Raw genomic sequence first — 17,786 nt, 5'->3', positions numbered from 1 at the left:
AAAACCCAAGTAATTGCAGGGTTTTGGACAAAACTCAAAGTTGATTCCTATTTAAATTTAACAAAAACACCCTCTTCCCCACCACAACCGTCTGTTACTCCTTCCTCCCCCAACACCACCCTTCTCTCTCCTTCTCTTTTTGCTCCCCTTCTCCCTCTCCTCTGTTTCCCACCTCCTTTCTCTTCCTTCTATTCTCCCCCTCCAAGTAATTGTAGGGTTTTGGACAAAACCCAAATTTGACTCCTATTTAAATTTAACAAAAACACGCCTGACCTTTTTTACCCACCCTCTTCCCCATCACCACCGCCTGTCACCCTCTCCTCCCTACTCCTTCCTCCCCAACACCACCCTTTTCTCTCCTTCTCTTCCCGTTCTTTCTCTCCCTCATTTTTTTGCTCCCCTTGTCCCTCTCCCCCTTTTTCTCGCCTCCCCAGAAAGGGAAGAAGAGGAGGAAGAGGGGAGGCGAATGGTGCCGGTGAAGAAGAAAGAGGGGGTGATACTAGAGATGAAAGATGAAGGGGCGCTGGGCAGTGGTGGTAGAAGGGGATGATGGTTGGGTTGAGGAAATTAAGGATGGTGTACAGACTTCTTTTTTTTAGACGTGTCCACATCTTATGCTTCAATTCAGATCCATTATGCATCACAGAAGACTTTATACCGTATGGCATGCCCACACCTAAGATTTTGGTTTTTAACTAAATAACAGACTTGGGATAAAATTGAAAATTTGTTGTATCCCATTTTGAATGACCGAGCAAGCCAAATATCAGATATAATAACAATACACATTCTAGGTACTGTACCAAACTGACGTATTGGAATGATTGATCATTCATTCCAAATCCAGGATGAATAATTTCAAATCCGAATTTGTATTAGAATGATTGATCACTCATTCCAAATCCAGGATGAATAATTTCAAATTCGAATTTGATTCCGAGGTGCGAACCAAACGCCTAGTAAGAATAGTAGTCAATTATTGTCGTACTTTCCAAGTAGAAAGACAACTCTTCACTCCATCAAACAAACAAAAACAAAAACCAAAACCAAAGAATGTGACAAAAACAATCAAAAACTAAGCTTTACACATCAATTAGCTATTTGGCATAATCATTCGCGTACAGTTGACCATGAAAATGCTAGCATAATTGGGGGAAAGAAGATGACCTTCAAAAGAAAGAAGAAATCTACAAGATATAACAGTTGTACCATCACTAATTCGAAGACATTCAAGATCACTTTTGAACCACAAGGTGACCTTTGTCTTGACAGAAATACAATGCAGGTAATCCATAGAAATTATATGTAAGCAAGGGCTATGCCTATTGTACAAACTCGACAGTCACACAATCACACTTGCCATTTGAATCTATTAAACTCATAACTAGCAATCATTTAATCAATAGAGTACAGTGCCCTGCCCTCAAATGGTGGATTCATGCTTCTTGTCCTGAAACAGAAATTTAAGATGTAAGGTAGCTTGGAGAAAAGGCTAGAATGAGTTCTTGGAAGAGGAACTATATGATGAATACCCAGCTTTACTGGGTAATCTCTTTCTTTTTGGCCTTCGTAGTGAAACACTCGTGACATTTTCATTAGAACTCAGTTTGGAATCTATCAGTGGAAAACATAAGTCAGAAGCAGAACACTAGAGACTAACATCTTAAACAGACCTTAATACAGACGTATATGTAGTGGACATCGGGGTTCTTTCCCAAGACTGCTTCAGTAGAGATTCCATCATCATCCAGTGGAACAGGAAAGGTTAGATCCCATGCCTGACATTGTGAGGTTTCTTCTGACAGAAGTTTACCTGCTGGCAGCAACAAAGACGTTTATTGGGATGGAGGAGCGAATTGATAGAAATTAACCAAATGAAGCTTTCAGATTATATGTCAAACATATGATAATGGAACACTTGCCCTGCTCTGAAAGAAAAAGAAAGATACAACAAAAAAGGTAAATCAACCATATAAAACCTCATCGATCTCATTTTCTTAATTGGTTAATTGCCATTTCAAACTTCATAAGAAAAACATTTCCTAGTACACTGCCAGGTGTACTCTTCTTCCCCATAAAAACTAAAGTATATTTGTTCCAAATCACACTGCTCAGAATACAGCTGTACAGAATCTATGTAGTATGTTCTATGACATATTGTCCACTTTTTCTCTTTCGTTTTTGTCATTTTCATTTTCTTTTTTACACAGCAGGAAACAGAGGGCGCGATGGAGAAGTGATTCAAAATCACAAACCCATAGTAATGCTTACCCATATACTATGATTATTTCAGATTTCGTACGTGCTGATTAATTTGTTGAGGTAATAACTAATAACTACAGTCATTATTGACTTCAGATTAACAACTAAGCAGCAAAACCAGGATGTTGTTACTTCAAAATGCTGCATAGGAAGCTGAATGCTTTTTAACAATTGTATCATGTCAAAAGAACATATAAAAAGGAAAGTGGACAACCTATCACGTGTAGTTTGATTGTCCATGAGCATGAATTTCTCAATAAGTGTAGTCGATAATTTGGTGCTCCATATGTAATCTGAAATATAACGAAATTCCATTAAGTGTGCAGAGAAAAGATTAGATACTTTTAAATTTACTGTACTGCAAGACTTAAAATAGTAGTCAAGATAAAGCAGTACAGCATAAAGTAGAAAAAAGTTATAGTTACCAGGAGGTATATGCCTCTATCCTTCAGGACCCTATATAGTTTGTTATCAACTGCTTAAATGTAAGAACAGTTCAAGATGGAAAAGAAAACATGAAACGCCAAAATGTACGATGATGCAGAATATTTATGATCAATCACCTTACCTGCCAACCTCCTGGAGCATCTTAGCAGCATTTTCTTGTGAATTGTTCCCGCACTGCAGACATTTATTTGACATGAGTAATCATCTCTGTTACAGATTCGTATTGCTTCAGAAAGCACTCACCAAGATAGAGTCCAAAGTTCCTGGAAGTCCATATCGAATAACATAAGTACAGGCTTTAAAATGTTATAACAAAATATACAATCCTAGGAATAACAAAGGTGCACCTTTATCAACAACTGCATCAAAGGAACCTGCTTCGAAGGCGTTCATATCTCTCACATCCATCTTCATATCTGGTTAGAAGCCATGGAAACGGCTGGTAATATTAAAAAAAAAACTAAACCATGAAGTATCAAAGGACAAGTCACCAAACACCTGCTGTTGATCACAGCGCAATATCCTGTTTCTTCTACGCTTCTCAGTCCATGCATGAGCTTGTTCTGGGGCTTGTGGCATATGGTGCACTTTTTCTTAATTTGGAAAGCTTTTAGCTTTAATTTATCTTTTGGGTTGTAGAGAAAAACAGAGTAACAGAAACTTCAAAGCCAAACACTATCTAATTTTTGGTCAAGTAACACAAGTACTGAAAACTTACATTTCAGTTGAGAACAAGAGGAGTACTTCCTTTGCATTGCCGCAATCACAACTGATGATATATCAATGTTGAAAACTTGAGCATAGCCGTCATTAACCATGCCTTCGCTAAATGCTGCAAATATCAAAATTTCCTTTTTAAAGAAAACTGACAAGGTACTTTTAGTAATAACTAATTGGGCAATAACGGCATCATCTTTATCAAGATTGGTTTGATGTAGCTTTTAAAAAGAAGAAGAAATGACGTGATTCACAAACTGATCAAAATCAACCCATGTGTGTGGGTGTGTGTGTGTGTGTTTTTTAAATACATAAATATTTTTTTCCTTTTCTTTTGTGGGCTCGTCGGGTTAAAACTTAAAAGACATCCCTTTAGATCAACCAAAAACAATATGTATACGCTTGTTTATGTCTTGGATGGATAAAGGATTGTGTAATAATGAAACAGCGGAGACAAGTAAGAAGTTAAAGAGTAGAATTGATGATGGGTTGGGTTGTTATTGGGGGAATGGGGGGGGGGAGGGGGGGGTTACCAACCAGAGTTGCCACAGCCAACGACGAGAACGCGGTGGTGGCGGGGAATGTAGAGGTGGAGGAGCGGGGCTAGAGATGGGTATTTCTGGTACCAATCAAAGGAGGCTTCTGATTCTGATCCTGATCCAGAGCTAGAAGAAGCGTAACGCTTGTCCCAGTACCAGCTCTCTCCGTAAGCAGCAGTTGTAGTTGTAGGGTGGCTGTTGGTCGGCATCTTCGTCCCACAAGTTGCATTCCCCATCATCTTCGTCATCGGCTTCTTCGTTCTCATTTCCTGGGTTTTCTTTCTTCTTCAGTTTATCAAGTGGCACTGGTAATATATTGCAACTACAGTTATGTTTGTTATACTGTACCCGCTCCATTTCCTAAATTTAGGACGTGCGACTGTTTTGTGGTGCTACCATTTTTAGTTTTTTTTAGTGCCCAAATAATCAGTTGTATTAAAAAAAAAAAAACTCCAATCAAAATTCGAAATTGAGAGAAACAGAGGAGATAACCCAAAAAAAAAAAAATCGTGGCTGCCAATTCCAACCATTTGTTTCTTCCTTTCACGATTTCTTGGGCTGAGAAGAGATGTGGTATCTGTCTATACGCGGCATCTTTTTTCGGGTAAACTTAAAATAAAAAAAAAAGATGTTATGGTATACTCTCTGTTTGTTTTAATAGTAAAACAGAAAGAAAAAAAAGCAAAGGACATGGCTAGTGGCAATGAGTAGTGCATCAAAGACAGACGGAGATGATGATGGATGCGATTTAGCGAAGCAACCCAATTCTTACCTACTGGCTACTAGTAGTAGTATCAAAACAATAACTTGAAAAAAAAAGATTCCTTTTTTGGGTTTGCTCTGCCGGAATCAGTTGAATCAGCTAAGGGCAGCGGCAGAAGCAGAGAGGGATGATGGACAATAAGGAAGGCGAAGAAGAAGAAGAAGAAGAAAGATGGTGCATGGAGTGCCTTGAACGACGAATCAAAGCCGACTACAATCAAAAGCTCAACTTTGTTTATGGGCTGTCCCCCCATTATTCTCCCTTGCCTTTTGCCTCCTCCGCCGTCGTTCAGGTTCTTTTTTCCTTTCTTTTTTTGACTGTTTTTCAATCATACACTTACTGGGCTAGTTTGGCTTCCTTATGCTTCTTCTTCTATTGCTTGCTTGTATTCAATTACTACTACTACTCAATAAATCCCGAATCCAGCAGCTATCCGGTTGGAATGGAGAAGGAGAGGCTGCGTCGGCCTCTGCATCACCTCCTGAATTTATAATCAACTACTATAAGAGACGATCACGCCAGCATCATTGCTTCACCCAATACATGTAATTTGTCTACTATTTCATGCCTCCTAATTTTTACCGTCATTGCTACTCCACTAATTCCACATCAATCTTCGTCCTCTCTAAATGTGCTTGTATTTTACAACTTGCCTTGCCATCTCATTTCTTGCCAATTCCGTGCTTATAATGCCTTTCTTGCCAATTTTTTCCTTAACTTTAATTGTTTTTTCTTGGGGAATAAGTGCCAAAGGAAAATAATTTGAAAATAGAAAAAAAAAAAGGATGATGCTTTGGCGTCATAACTTAATGATAGCAAATATATCCTGGTTCACATATGAGATAATTTGAACCTTAGATGTTGAAGAAATGGTTTAACACTTGCCCTCTTTAAAATTTTATAACGATAAGGCCGTCAGCAGACTTTGTATCTCTCTGCAGTGACGAGTGCTGTCTGGATTATCTTAAAGATAGCATCGCTGAAGATTCTGTTTCTGGAGTTGTTCATGAACTTCAGCCAGAGTTCAAACCTGGAATTCCTACTGATAAAACTATTACACTAGAAATTCAATCGACCGAATGTCGGCATTTGTCAAATGCTGGAACAAGTACACACCTACATGGATTAGGGTGTCGGAGTTCGACCTGCAACTTTTCTGGTTGGTATTCTTGCACTAGGACCATCACTTCCTTGGCTCCCATTGCTCGGGTTGGTGTTTGTTCCTATGCTTTGTTTGAAGAGATTGCTTCAGACTTCTTGTCTGGATCTGTGGAAGATCATGTCTTACACTCTCTTATTCTCTTGATAGAGGGAAAAGCCACTGGGCAAGAAGCCATTAACTTTCTTAATTTACTTGGGGTGCCAGGATTCGATGATATTAACTTTCCTGGCTGCATAAGGCATCCAAATATAGCTCCAATCTTGGGAATGCTGAAAACATCCAGTCAAATCAATTTTGTTCTTCCTAAAACTCCCTATACCTTGGAAAACATTCTTCATTACAGTCCTGGTGCTTTAAAGTGCGATTGGCATGCTAGATTTCTAATATACCAAATACTTTCTGGATTGTCTTACATGCATGGTTTAGGAATTGCCTATGGTAATGTGTGCCCGTCGAGTATAATGTTGACTGATACATGCTGGTGTTGGCTGCCAGTTGGTGATAAATTAGTACTAAGCTCTGCTTCAAACTCAAATGTAGACATATTCTGTCCTTTAAGTAGAAGTTGCTCAAATAAGGCCTGCTCTTCTGGAGGACTCTTCGCAGATTTAAAACTTTCTCAACCTGTGGACTTGTGTTCTAGTTTCTACCGTTGGTACAATGGGGACTTGAGTAATTTTGAGTATCTTCTGGTCTTAAATAAGATAGCTGGGAGAAGGTGGGGTGATCATGCATTCCACACAGTTGTGCCATGGGTTATTGATTTTAGTGTAAAACCTGATGAAAATGATGGAGCTGGATGGCGAGACTTAAGCAAGAGCAAATGGCGGCTGGCAAAAGGTGATGAACAGTTGGACTTTACATATTCAACATCTGAAATCCCACATCATGTATCAGATGAATGCCTTTCTGAACTTGCTGTCTGCAGTTACAAGGCAAGACGATTACCTCTGAATGTTTTGAAAATGGCTGTTCGTTCAGTTTATGAACCAAATGAATATCCTTCTACAATGCAGAGACTCTACCAATGGACCCCTGATGAATGCATCCCAGAATTCTATTGTGATCCACGGATATTTTATTCTCTACATGCTGGCATGTCTGATTTGACAGTACCATCATGGGCTAGTACTCCTGAAGAGTTTATTAAGCTGCATAGGGATGCCTTGGAAAGCAATCTTGTTTCATCCTCTATTCATCATTGGATTGACATCACCTTTGGTTATAAAATGTCAGGTCAGGCAGCGCTTGATGCCAAAAATGTCATGCTTCCCCCAGCATCGCCAACAGTATTAAGGTCAGCAGGACGTCGTCAACTTTTCTATAAACCACACCCTGCTTGTCGGTTATTGACCAAGTCCACTTTTAAGAGGAACAAAGAGTCGTCTGGGAATCATTACCCAGTGAGTGACACTGCAGGCGAGCAATCTGTTGAAACCATCTCCTTGGGTGAATTGGAAGAAACAGCCACATTCTGTGAGCATGCGCAGCATTTAAGTCCAATTTACAACTTCCATTCGGATGACCATTTGAAGGATAACTCCTCGAAGAAAGAGCATCAGAGTGAGAATTCAGTTAAGTCAAAACTTGCCAGCTGTACCAAATATGGGTTGAGATCAGTTGCTGATATTAACTTTCTCATTGAAAACATTGAAGTGGATGATGACACTGTTAGTTATCAAGAACTGTTGCTTTGGGCACAGAGGTTTTCTTATTCAGATATTTACTCTCAAGATATTGCAAGTGATATCTTTGGAGTTGGCTGCATCTTAGCAGAAATTTACTTAAACAGGCCCCTTTTTGATCCTACCACAATGGTGACACACTTGGAGAGTGGCATATTACCTAGATTGGTGCAAGAGCTCCCTCCTCAGATACAGTTAGTAGTCAAGTCATGCATTGAGAAGGACTGGAAGAGGTAGAAAATCCAATTCCCTTTTCACCAATTTTTCACAACATGCATGAAGAAAAGAGGGAACTATTATATATTTTCGAGTTTTTGAGGTTTTCATGTTTTTCATGAAAGTATTGTCAACAATAACAATTGCATGCTTTGATCAAGCTAAACAAACAGCTTATTGGTACCTACAGGAGTTAAATACCTTCAATCTTAAGGAACTGTTCCTACTAATTTGTAAAATGTAATACTCAGTTACAAAAATGAACATTTACTTATGTATGCATGTAAAAGGTACATCTTACGTATAAAGTAGCAAACAAACTTTGTTTTTGTTTTTTGGGGGTTGGGGGGGGGGGGGGGGAGAGTAGGAAGAGAGAATTTTACCTGAAGGACTGCAGTTTTATTCCAGTTAAAAATTGAAGTAATTTACAGACCAATTTTTTTGGGCAAAAAGCTGGAATTGGACAATTTTGAGCACTCAGGCCTCCTATGTTCGAAATTATCTGAAATATTACCTCCTATATTCGAAATTATCTAAAATTTGTTTTTGTTACAATAATTAGGAGACCTTCAGTGAAATGTCTTTTGGATTCTCCATTCTTCCCAGCCACAGTCAGGTCATCATACTTGTTTCTTGCTTCACTTCAACTTCTAGCAAAAGACGAGTCACGCCTTCGTTATGCCGCAACTTTTGCAAAACAAGGAGCATTAAAAGCTATGGGATCATTTGCAGCTGAAATGTGTGCTTCCTACTGCTTACCGCTTGTAAAGACCACCTTGTCAGATACTGAAGCTGAATTCGCTTACATCCTACTCAATGAGTTTTTGAAGTGCTTAAATCCAGAGGCTATAAAGAAACTTGTTTTGCCTATTATTCAGAAGATCTTACAGGCTAGTATTGAATTTTATATTGACTTGTGGCTTTCATTGATGACATTTCAATTTCCCCTTTTTATGCAATTGTTTATTTTCTTCCTTCTTCACATACATTTGGTGCCTAATGCCTGTTCACACTCCAGGCTACCACGTATTCACATTTGAAGGTCTCTTTTCTTCAAGGCTCATTTGTGCTGGACATATGGAACCAAATTGGTAAACAAGCATATCTGGAGGCCATACATCCATTGGTATTATCAAACTTGTTTGTTGCTCCTAACAAGAGTTCAGCTGCTGCTGCCTCTGTGCTCCTGGTTGGCTCTTGTGAGGAGCTTGGTGTTCCAATTACAGTTCATCAGGTCAACATTTCATTCTTTGTAGATCCTCTCTCTCAGTTTTTTTTTCCTTAAAAAAAAAAAACCAAAATTCAAGAATGATTTAATTGAAAGACTTTGTACTTTTCCTAGTCTTAGAAATGTCATTTAGTCCAGAATTGAAACAAACTTACCTTCAAGTTGTTTCCAGACAATTATACCTCTGATCCATTGTTTGGGCAAAGGGCTATCAGATGATGGAATTGATGCTGTGGTCAGAATTGGTAATCTCTGTTTGCCAAGTTAAAGGCTGATGGAGTTTCAAGGAATGTAATTCCCTGTCTAAGCTAATTTTGTGCTTTCTTGATTTTCAGGATGTCTTTTTGGAGAAAATTTTATCATCAAACAGATACTGCCCTTAATAAGGAATCTTGTTCGCTCTTGCCTCAGTTATTCATCAGCCAGTAAGCCTGAACTAATTCACAGTTCGAGCACTTCAGCCCTGATAAACTGTCTGATGATATTAGATGGCCTTGTTGCAAACTTATCGAGGGAGATGGTAGTTAAGGAGCTAATTGAAGTATGATCTTCCAGTGCTGTTTGCTTTCTTGTGCTTTGACTCCTTTCCATTTGATAACTTGTGTGTTGTAACATGTATGCAGGATGGAAGTTGCCCATATATTAAGATTCTAATGCAGACTAACGTCGGAATTCCAGTACTTCAAGTAATTTATGTCTAAGATTCTTTTCCCTCTTTGTCCAAAGTTCTTTTGTGATGCCTTGTTTTATGTGAGATAGCCACTGGCCTTCTATGTCTTCCTCATTCTTCTTTTCACTGTAATGCAAGGTCTTTCTTCCCTAAATGATATCTTGTGTTAAGTCACAATCTCTGTCTTTTCAGATGATTTATTTTTTGAAGGAGATGGAGTGGGTTTATTGATTCTAAGTTCATGGAATATTTTAGTTTGCATCCAGTAACTTCCCTTGTAATTGGAGAATTTAAAAAAAAAAAAAGAGGCTCTACTAAATCTTACTGTAGAGCATACTTCATAATAGTTGCAAGTTAAAGATATACAACTGGAATAAACACAACCACTTAAGGTCCCACAATGAAGCCTTTATTGTACACATGTACAATCTTTTAACTGCTAAAATTTTTTCCCTTGTGATTTTGTGTTTTCATGTAATGTCAGGTCGCTGCTAGTAAACTTGTTGCAGCATGTGAGCAGATTGGACTGGAGTTTACAGAGCTGCATGTCCTGCCAAAACTCAAAGAGTTGTTTGATGAGCTTGCTTTCTCTCGGGAAAATCCCAGTATCTCTGGCATATCGGGAGGGACCATAAGGGGACCCAGAATTACAATTGATGAACAGGAGTGTATTGGAAATCGTATGGACCTTGTGTGGGTTCCTTTCTTCTTTTCAGTTGCTAATATTTTCAGTAAATCTTCTTTTAATCTAAACAATATGCTATCATCTTGTTTTGTAGGTTTCTTTTGTACCCATCATTTGCATCGATTCTTGGCATAGAGAAGCTACGCCAGTGTTGTACAACATGGTTGCTTCTTGAGCAGTTTCTCCTGCGCCACTACAATTGGAAGGTACATCCATTCATGCTTGACAATGTAATCTTCTTTTATTGTAGAAAGATAATATTGTATCCCTACTACAATTAAAGGCTTGAATAACATGAAGCGCACTCTTATACTAGACATACTAGCTATCAGAAACTTCAAGTTCAAATTATTATCCCTACTACATTCAAAGCCCCTTTCCCCTTTTTCTTTTGGGGGGCTAAGGTTCAAGGAAATAGGTTAGCAAAGTAAATTTTGTCTGCTGTTACTTAGTAATGATGGAACATACTGATCCCGATAAGGTCAGTAGTGGATGATTAGTTGCCATGCAATTCCCAGTTGCTGGCTTTTCTGTCTTTCTGATGCTTATTGATGTAGATCTCTAACCTGTGTTTTCGATGGTTTGAAGCTACTTGTTTACTGAAGAGCCTAACAACACTGTAATGTTGTGCAGTATACATCTTACTATTCGCAAAAACTCTTTCTTTATTCTGGACCAAGTAATTTCCAGCATCTCAACAATCTAAACATAAGATAGTCTGGGTCTAGAAAGTAGAGCATTATTAATAATGTCAAAACCTGCCTCTTGTAAAATTTTGTAATTCCATTAATCTCTCCGTAGATTCTGTGCCTTAATATTCTGAAACTATTGCACTCAGTGGGAATATACAGGGGAGTCATCTCAAAGTAGTCTAGAAACTACAAATGCCAGAAGATCATCTTTCAGCAAGAGAACAACCCCTGACCATGTACCTGCTAAAATGTTGCTCAATGGAGTTGGGTGGTCAATACCTCAATCACAGCGAAAGAGAGGTGCTAAACATTTGATATCAACAAAACATTCATCAGAACATTATCAGACTTCAGATGCAAGACACATAGCAAGTTCACATGTTGAGGAGCATAACCCTTGGTATTGGTTTCCTAGTTCAGCATCTGGGTGGGAAGGGCTTGACTTTATCGGCCGTTCAGGTGGTCCAAAGGATGAAATTCCATGGAAAATTAGAGCATCTGTTATACACTCTGTCCGAGCACATCATGGAGCTTTGAGATCGCTGGCTGTTTGTCAAGATGAATGTACAGTTTTCACTGCTGGGGTAGGTCCAGGATTCAAGGGGACTGTTCAGAAGTGGGAGTTGGCAAGATTTGATTGTGTATCTGGCTATTATGGCCACGAGGAGGTATGCTTCAGTGGTCCCTGTGGATTAACTCCATTTATTAGTTTTATTATTGTGAGAGCAAAGAAATGTATTATAATAGAAGTGCTCTTTTCCTCTCTTATCTTGACCTTCTTTGGTACCATTGTCTATTAAAGGGGATTCTAGATTCATCCGTGCAATGAAAAAGTTTGGTCATAAAACTGATGAAACTTGTTGCCTTGTCTGCCTTTGACATAGGTTAATCTTATAAAATATTGACCTCTGCCATCACTCATACTGAATCTGTGATTTGTGATAAGATTAAGCGGAAATTACTGATTTATTTTGATACCTCTTCATTGCTAGGCTGTGAATGACATTTGTGTTTTGACTTCGTTGGGGAGGGTAGCATCCTGTGATGGGACAGTACATGTTTGGAATGGTCAAACGGGGAAGCTAATTTCTGTATTTTCTGAATTTTCTACACATTCTGCGCATCCTGCAAGTCCTTCAAGCACTTCTTCAAAGATTGACACAGATGAAGCCAATGTACTACACTACAATGCATCCTCAACTGGAATACTGAATAATGCATTTGACGGCAGCTTCTATACTTGTATGCATTACTCGCAGTCCACTGATATGCTAATTGTAGGTGCTGGAAATGGATCTCTTAGGTAATAACTGTTGTTATTTTCAAAGAAACAAATTTATTTATTTTTGCTTAAATAGGGTACGGATAATATTTTCCTCTGTTACAAATTCAGTTTCTAATTATGAGGCGCAGGTTTATTGATATAAACCGTGGTCAGAAACTTTATCTATGGAGGAGCAATAACAGTGAATCCAGCTTTCCTTCTTTGGTCTCGTCCATATGCTCGTGTGCTTGTGCCAAACCTCGAGCTGAAGGACCCGATGCTTTTCCATCCTGGATTGCAGCTGGTCTAAGTTCTGGTCATTGCGTGTTGTTTGATTCAAGGAGTGGAAAAATTATTGCATCATGGCAAGCTCATGAGGGGTATGTGACAAAGGTATGTTAGGATTAGGAGAAAGGTTCATCACTGTGCAAAGACAAAATTTCATTTTGTGTATTCAATTTCTGCAGCTAGCTGCGCCAAATGACCATTTGCTTGTTTCAAGTTCTTTGGACAGAACCTTGCGAATTTGGGATTTGAGAAGGTAAATAAACTTTGGAATGCATTTCCTACTTCCCAAACTCTTTACATTGTAGCATTTCTTTTTTGCACGGAAGCAAGTAATATTTTATAAGACAGTAAATTGGAGCCTCTTTTTACTAGCTTTTTAATTATCTAATCTATCTCTTGGTTTGCCTTCGGTGATCCACGTCTTGTCATATGAAAATGTACAGGAGTTGGACATCAGAACCCATTAGTTTTAAAGGTCACACAGATGGGGTATCGGGTTTCTCATTATGGGGCCAGGATGTGATTTCGATATCCAGAAACAAGATTGGTCTTTCTTCTTTAACTGGATCTGCAGATGAGGTATTTATGCGAAACTTATCATTACATTGCCCCCTACACGTCTTGTCCTCCTACAGAAAATCTTCAAAATTTTGCGTGTGAGTTTGTGGTATACGGGATGGGTCAGATATGTTCTGCTTAAAGAATGACTTGATGACTTAACCATAATGTTTGCTGTCCATAAGACCCAAAGTCGGATGGCAAACATATCATTTCCTAACGTTAATGGTGGGATTGGTTATGCACCTGCTGGGAAGGTTAATTAAAATACTAATCATGAAGAACTCCAGTGGCAAGCGGCATCATAGATCGTTGTATGGATAGGTCTTTAGCGGATATGATCTGGTCCTTTAATTCTATTCTATTTGATGCTAAGTTTCTTTTCTTGAAGCCAAACAAACCAAGAAAAATTAAAAGGAAATTTTTGTTGTTTCGTCTTTCCCTAATATCGTCCACAGTGCTGGGTTCTGAAGTGTCATCATTCATTGGTCATTCTCCTAACGTGGCAGGATGGAGAGCGCCTAGTGACGCCGCAATATCTATATACGGCGGACAGAGAATCAAGGAACATGTCTGTATTGTCAAGTATAAGCATACTTCCTTTCTCACGGCTCTTTCTTGTTGGAACAGAAGATGGCTATTTGAAGATCTGCGCCTAGGCTTGAGTATGAAGATGGTTGTCGGGAACGCGTCTGTCGTCCTTGTTGAAGCGAATATATACTTTTATTTTTGGTGGAAGCTATAATATTAAGGAATCTGGACATTGGAAATCGTGTTGTAACGAGTTTCAGATATTTGGAGTTTTGCAACATCTACTTCGGCTACTTACTAGTCTCGTGTGTGATAACATATAACAATGCATTAAGAATCTTGCAACAATCTGATAACATAACGTTGCGTTCCCGGCATTAAGATGCTCGTCTCGTGTGTGAAAATGGAAGAATTGTGTTCAAAGCAACAAGCAAATGAGGAAGAAATGGATATCCCCCGCCGGAAGAAATTCTTCTCCGCGTTGCGTTATTCTTTCTATTAAAAACCAAGAATCCCGAAGGAAAGAAACAGGAAACTAATGGCAGATCTTACCACTTGCGACCGGGATGGTTAGTGTTTCCGTCTCTCTCTTCTCTAGTCATATTTGTTGCAGCGGATAATCCCGCTACCTTTTTAATTTGTCAATTGAATTTTAATTTTGTTGCAAGCTCAGTTTCAGATACACCACCAACTCATTACATCGTGAAACTCCGGTCATTCTCTCTGCTTGCAAAGAATGACGTCGAGAAATACACCTCCGCTGATTTTGAAACTGGAGGCTACACATGGTGCTCCTCCTCACTTCTCTGTTGCTAAAAAATAAAAAAAAAAACTGCGAATGATATGGAGTAGTGCATGATCAATTCTCTCAAAACTCATTCATATCCATCGTCCTGTGATTTCAGGAAGTTGGCCATTTACCCAAATGGAAATAAAACCAAAGGGGTAGCTGATTACATGTCCGTGTACGTGGTGATGGCACGAGAAAAGTTCCTTCATCCTGGGTTGGAAGTTCATGCAGTTTTTAGAATGTTCTTGCTTGATCAGAACAGGGATAACTACCTAACTCTCCAAGGTATGCTACCTAATCCTACACAACAGTTTAGAGATACCACCATTCCCTCCCCTGTTTTGTTTGACTTCAACTTTCTTATATGCCCAAAAAAAAAAATTCTACTAATACGTAGCGATTCCATGGATTGAGTGCATCAATCAAATCACTGATACAATAATGTCCTTCACCTGGATGCCGCAGGAAAAGCAAGACGTTTTCACAAGATGAAGCTTGAATGGGGATTTGACAGACTCGTGCATCTGAAAACATTTAATGATCCTTCCAATGGATATCTTGTCAATGACACGTGCATTTTAGGGGTAGAAATATACGTGTGCAAGGAAACTTATGCTGGAGCTAAAGGGGAGAGTCTATTGATGATCAAGGACGCTGTAAGCCACAAAAGTACCTGGAAGATTGATAGTTTCTCTATTTTATATGATTCATCTAATTTAGAAGCATCCAATTCATTTAACGCAGGGGAACAAAAATGGTAAGACACGGGAAACAAGATTTCACGCTCACCAAAAAAAAAAAAAAAAAAAAAATCACCTTATGAATCCTTTGCATTTTATTGCAGGAAGATACAGCTGTATCCGAAGGGAAAAGGCAGTGGCACAGGAAGTCATATATCTTTATACCTAGCTTTAGATGATCCTACGAGCCTCTCCCCTGGTAATCAAATATATGTAGAGTTTGCACTGCGTATACTAGACCAAATACAAGGAAAACATTACCTTGGTAAAGGTACGTACTCCTCCTCAAACTCACACTACAAAATAGGTTTTTCTCTCCTTTAACACTGGCTGGAGATTACGCCAGTCCTACAAGTCTTTTCCCTTGAATTAAATGTTTAATAACTGAATAAGATCCTACCTTCTTTGCAGCTAAGCATTGGTTCAGTGCATCAAACCCCGTTTCCGGTTGGCCAAGATTTGTTTCACTGAGTTACTTCAACCAGTCAAACAATGGTCTTCTGAGGTATGACAGGTGCACCATAGAAGCAGAAGTGACTGTGCATGGGATGGCTGATGCACTTTAGGAAGATAATAACTTCTAGAACACCCTATCGGGAAACTAAGATCATATAAGATAAAATAAGCTGCAGGCAATGCACACAATATTGTGAGAGTAGAGGGAATGAGTGAGTTTCATGCCATATGCAAATGATTGTATAGACTTTGTTATGTATGTCGCTCGTATGTATGATAAGAAATGAATGTGACGAATGCAGAATAGAAGCTTCGTCAGCACACATTCAGGTCAAGACCTCTTAAATGTTGTTTCTCGAAAACTCTCTTCTGGAGAAAACTTGCCCAGAGGATGCCAATGTTAGCCTTCTTGTGTTGAGGATGATACTCCAGATTTAGGTGTCGCGTAACCCAGGCTGACAAGCTTTTGCACCAACCTTCTCTCAGCAGCAGCCTAAATACCAGCAGGGGGGGGGGGAGAACCAATAAGAAAAAGAGAGAGAGAGAGGAAATCCAACAGTGTAGATTGGCGTTGGGAGCCTCGTGTAACCTTTTAGAGAGTAGGAGGGATATAACAAAAGCTACATCATGAAGCTCCGAGTGGAAAAAGGCTTTGAGAGACCACAAATTCCTAATAACTACTAAATGTTGCCATGAGGAAAGCACATACAACTTGGTAAAGCAAACAAGACCGTGCACTGTTAAAGATTGAATAAAACCACCAACGCATACATGATGTCAGAGAGCTAACCTCAAGCAAGGGACTATTCTTTGGAAGATTACAAGCCAATACAACGTTAAGACCAGTCTTGAGAACTAGAAAAAGAAAACCGTGTGTGAGAAAGGGGGTGAAGACGAAACAATTCGGATAATCACGTCCAGGTATGGGGTAAATATGTAGACAGAATTACCTATTCGACGGGCAATACCAGCTCCAGCGTTGTCAGAAGATCCTCCAATTAAAGAAGTAACACTAACAGCATTGCTCTGTAGACATCAAATTAAGAACAGCAAAGCCAACGTCTTCAAAGTGATCCAAATAAAAACCTTGAAAGTGAAGATTAGATTATGCACAGGTCTAAGAGCACAAGGGGCAGGTCTTAGCATTACCATGGCCCTAGCAATGAGGTAAAATATAACAGAAATCGGGAAAATGCAAACAAAAAGATGAGGGAAAAAAAAAAAGGAGAAAGTAATGAAAGAAAAGAGCTTTTTTTACGGGACGTGTAGGAGCAGCAGCATATAAATGTCCAAATTTTGCAGAGTTGCAACCGATCCAGGCGTATATCTGCACACAGGGAAACAGTTAAGTAAAACTGGAGATTCATGGTAATAATGGTGAACAAACAAGTGAATCAAAGAATTAAGCGTGCACTAGTGAGTTAGAGAGTATTTCAAAGAATTAAGGCAGCAGACGACGATGGGGGGACAAGATTGGTCTGGGCGATGGAAGTTAGGAAAAAATATAAAGAAAGAAAGAAACCCTGCCTGCTGGTGAAGACGGATGATGTGAAAGTGGAGGGTGGCATCGTCCACCACATCGGAGAAGGAGATGATTTCTACTCCATTGCTTCGGCTGCCATCATCGAGGGTTTGAAGCGGCGGGATGGCGATACTACAACTACCCACGGATGATGCTTCGTGGCGGCGGTGGTAGCAGTCCTCGTCCTCGTCCAATCCCCCCATTCTCCTATCTAATCTACCTTCAACTACTACTACCAGTACAAAGTAGCGATCAAGAAAATTACTTTACCCTCAATTTGCGATTTTGCCAAAACTTAGTATACCAACCATGAACCAACCTACTTACCATTTAAAAAGGACTAATGACAAAAAAAAAAAAAAAAAAGCAAGGTTTTACTTTTACCAAACATTGAAATTTCTGTTTACCGATCCAAAATATAAAAAAATAAAAATAAAAATACAGGGTCCGTGACCATGGGACTGGGGTGTGGGTTACATCGGACGGCTTCGCGTTGACTTTCGCCATAGACATTCTGACACCATAGTCGTAGATATGTAGGTGTAGTAGAGCGAGGGACAAGAGGAGTGAG

The 17,786-nt window shown here is 39.2% G+C and overlaps 4 protein-coding genes across 6 annotated transcripts; 2 read left to right on the top strand and 2 right to left on the bottom strand.

Moving 5' to 3' along the window:
- Positions 1–1,085: 1,085 nt before the first annotated feature.
- Positions 1,086–4,341, bottom strand: LOC113765450 (EEF1A lysine methyltransferase 4). Of its 3 annotated transcripts, XM_027309639.1 has the most exons (10): positions 4,247–4,340; positions 3,964–4,190; positions 3,428–3,541; positions 3,057–3,125; positions 2,953–2,972; positions 2,831–2,883; positions 2,688–2,718; positions 2,477–2,555; positions 1,674–1,816; positions 1,086–1,450 (listed from the first exon to the last, which is right to left on the bottom strand). In XM_027309639.1, the coding sequence occupies exons 2-10, from the start codon at positions 4,172–4,174 to the stop codon at positions 1,424–1,426; spliced, it is 747 nt and encodes a 248-aa protein (XP_027165440.1). In that variant the 5' UTR covers positions 4,175–4,190; positions 4,247–4,340; the 3' UTR covers positions 1,086–1,423. The 3 variants fall into 3 exon arrangements, with proteins under 3 accessions (XP_027165440.1, XP_027165438.1, XP_027165439.1); XM_027309637.1 differs by having other exon boundaries at positions 3,964–4,341; XM_027309638.1 differs by having other exon boundaries at positions 1,674–1,813; positions 3,964–4,337.
- Positions 4,342–4,488: 147 nt separating this feature from the next.
- On the top strand, positions 4,489–14,051 carry LOC113765287 (protein GFS12). Its single transcript, XM_027309410.1, has 16 exons — positions 4,489–5,020; positions 5,158–5,273; positions 5,670–7,808; positions 8,354–8,681; positions 8,810–9,025; positions 9,192–9,264; positions 9,355–9,560; positions 9,643–9,705; positions 10,174–10,382; positions 10,469–10,580; positions 11,213–11,734; positions 12,059–12,369; positions 12,480–12,723; positions 12,798–12,871; positions 13,062–13,197; positions 13,686–14,051. The coding sequence occupies exons 1-16, from the start codon at positions 4,856–4,858 to the stop codon at positions 13,833–13,835; spliced, it is 5,064 nt and encodes a 1,687-aa protein (XP_027165211.1). The 5' UTR covers positions 4,489–4,855; the 3' UTR covers positions 13,836–14,051.
- Positions 14,052–14,185: 134 nt separating this feature from the next.
- On the top strand, positions 14,186–16,028 carry LOC113765566. Its single transcript, XM_027309791.1, has 6 exons — positions 14,186–14,276; positions 14,381–14,495; positions 14,613–14,782; positions 14,963–15,254; positions 15,342–15,508; positions 15,649–16,028. The coding sequence occupies exons 1-6, from the start codon at positions 14,246–14,248 to the stop codon at positions 15,801–15,803; spliced, it is 930 nt and encodes a 309-aa protein (XP_027165592.1). The 5' UTR covers positions 14,186–14,245; the 3' UTR covers positions 15,804–16,028.
- Positions 15,903–17,542, bottom strand: LOC113765567 (proteasome assembly chaperone 4). The gene is made up of 5 exons (XM_027309792.1): positions 17,221–17,542; positions 16,952–17,020; positions 16,644–16,719; positions 16,484–16,548; positions 15,903–16,186 (listed from the first exon to the last, which is right to left on the bottom strand). The coding sequence occupies exons 1-5, from the start codon at positions 17,416–17,418 to the stop codon at positions 16,094–16,096; spliced, it is 501 nt and encodes a 166-aa protein (XP_027165593.1). The 5' UTR covers positions 17,419–17,542; the 3' UTR covers positions 15,903–16,093.
- Positions 17,543–17,786: the final 244 nt, after the last annotated feature.

Source organism: Coffea eugenioides, chromosome 3 (assembly GCF_003713205.1).
Source record: "Coffea eugenioides isolate CCC68of chromosome 3, Ceug_1.0, whole genome shotgun sequence".
In the NCBI taxonomy this organism is placed as follows: Eukaryota; Viridiplantae; Streptophyta; class Magnoliopsida; order Gentianales; family Rubiaceae; genus Coffea; species Coffea eugenioides.
Note: the sequence above shows the minus strand (reverse complement) of the source record. Positions and strands in the feature narration are given on the sequence as shown.

Coding starts and splice junctions, on each gene's coding strand:
- LOC113765450 (XM_027309637.1), bottom strand. CDS start 4,231: ATGAGAACGAAGAAGCCGATGACGAAGATGATGGGGAATGCAACTTGT. Junction 2,973..3,056: donor TGATGCAGTTGTTGATAAAG/GTGCACCTTTGT, acceptor ATGGACTTCCAG/GAACTTTGGACTCTATCTTG. Junction 2,556..2,687: donor ATAGAGGCATATACCTCCTG/GTAACTATAACT, acceptor GTTATATTTCAG/ATTACATATGGAGCACCAAA.
- LOC113765566 (XM_027309791.1), top strand. CDS start 14,246: ATGGCAGATCTTACCACTTGCGACCGGGATG. Junction 14,496..14,612: donor GAAACTGGAGGCTACACATG/GTGCTCCTCCTC, acceptor CTGTGATTTCAG/GAAGTTGGCCATTTACCCAA. Junction 15,509..15,648: donor AAAACATTACCTTGGTAAAG/GTACGTACTCCT, acceptor CCTTCTTTGCAG/CTAAGCATTGGTTCAGTGCA.
- LOC113765567 (XM_027309792.1), bottom strand. CDS start 17,418: ATGGGGGGATTGGACGAGGACGAGGACTGCTACCACCGCCGCCACGAA. Junction 17,021..17,220: donor TCATCCGTCTTCACCAGCAG/GCAGGGTTTCTT, acceptor CCCTGTGTGCAG/ATATACGCCTGGATCGGTTG. Junction 16,549..16,643: donor TGGTATTGCCCGTCGAATAG/GTAATTCTGTCT, acceptor TTCTTTTTCTAG/TTCTCAAGACTGGTCTTAAC.
- LOC113765287 (XM_027309410.1), top strand. CDS start 4,856: ATGATGGACAATAAGGAAGGCGAAGAAGAAGAAGAAGAAGAAAGATGG. Junction 8,682..8,809: donor TTATTCAGAAGATCTTACAG/GCTAGTATTGAA, acceptor TTCACACTCCAG/GCTACCACGTATTCACATTT. Junction 12,872..13,061: donor CGAATTTGGGATTTGAGAAG/GTAAATAAACTT, acceptor GAAAATGTACAG/GAGTTGGACATCAGAACCCA.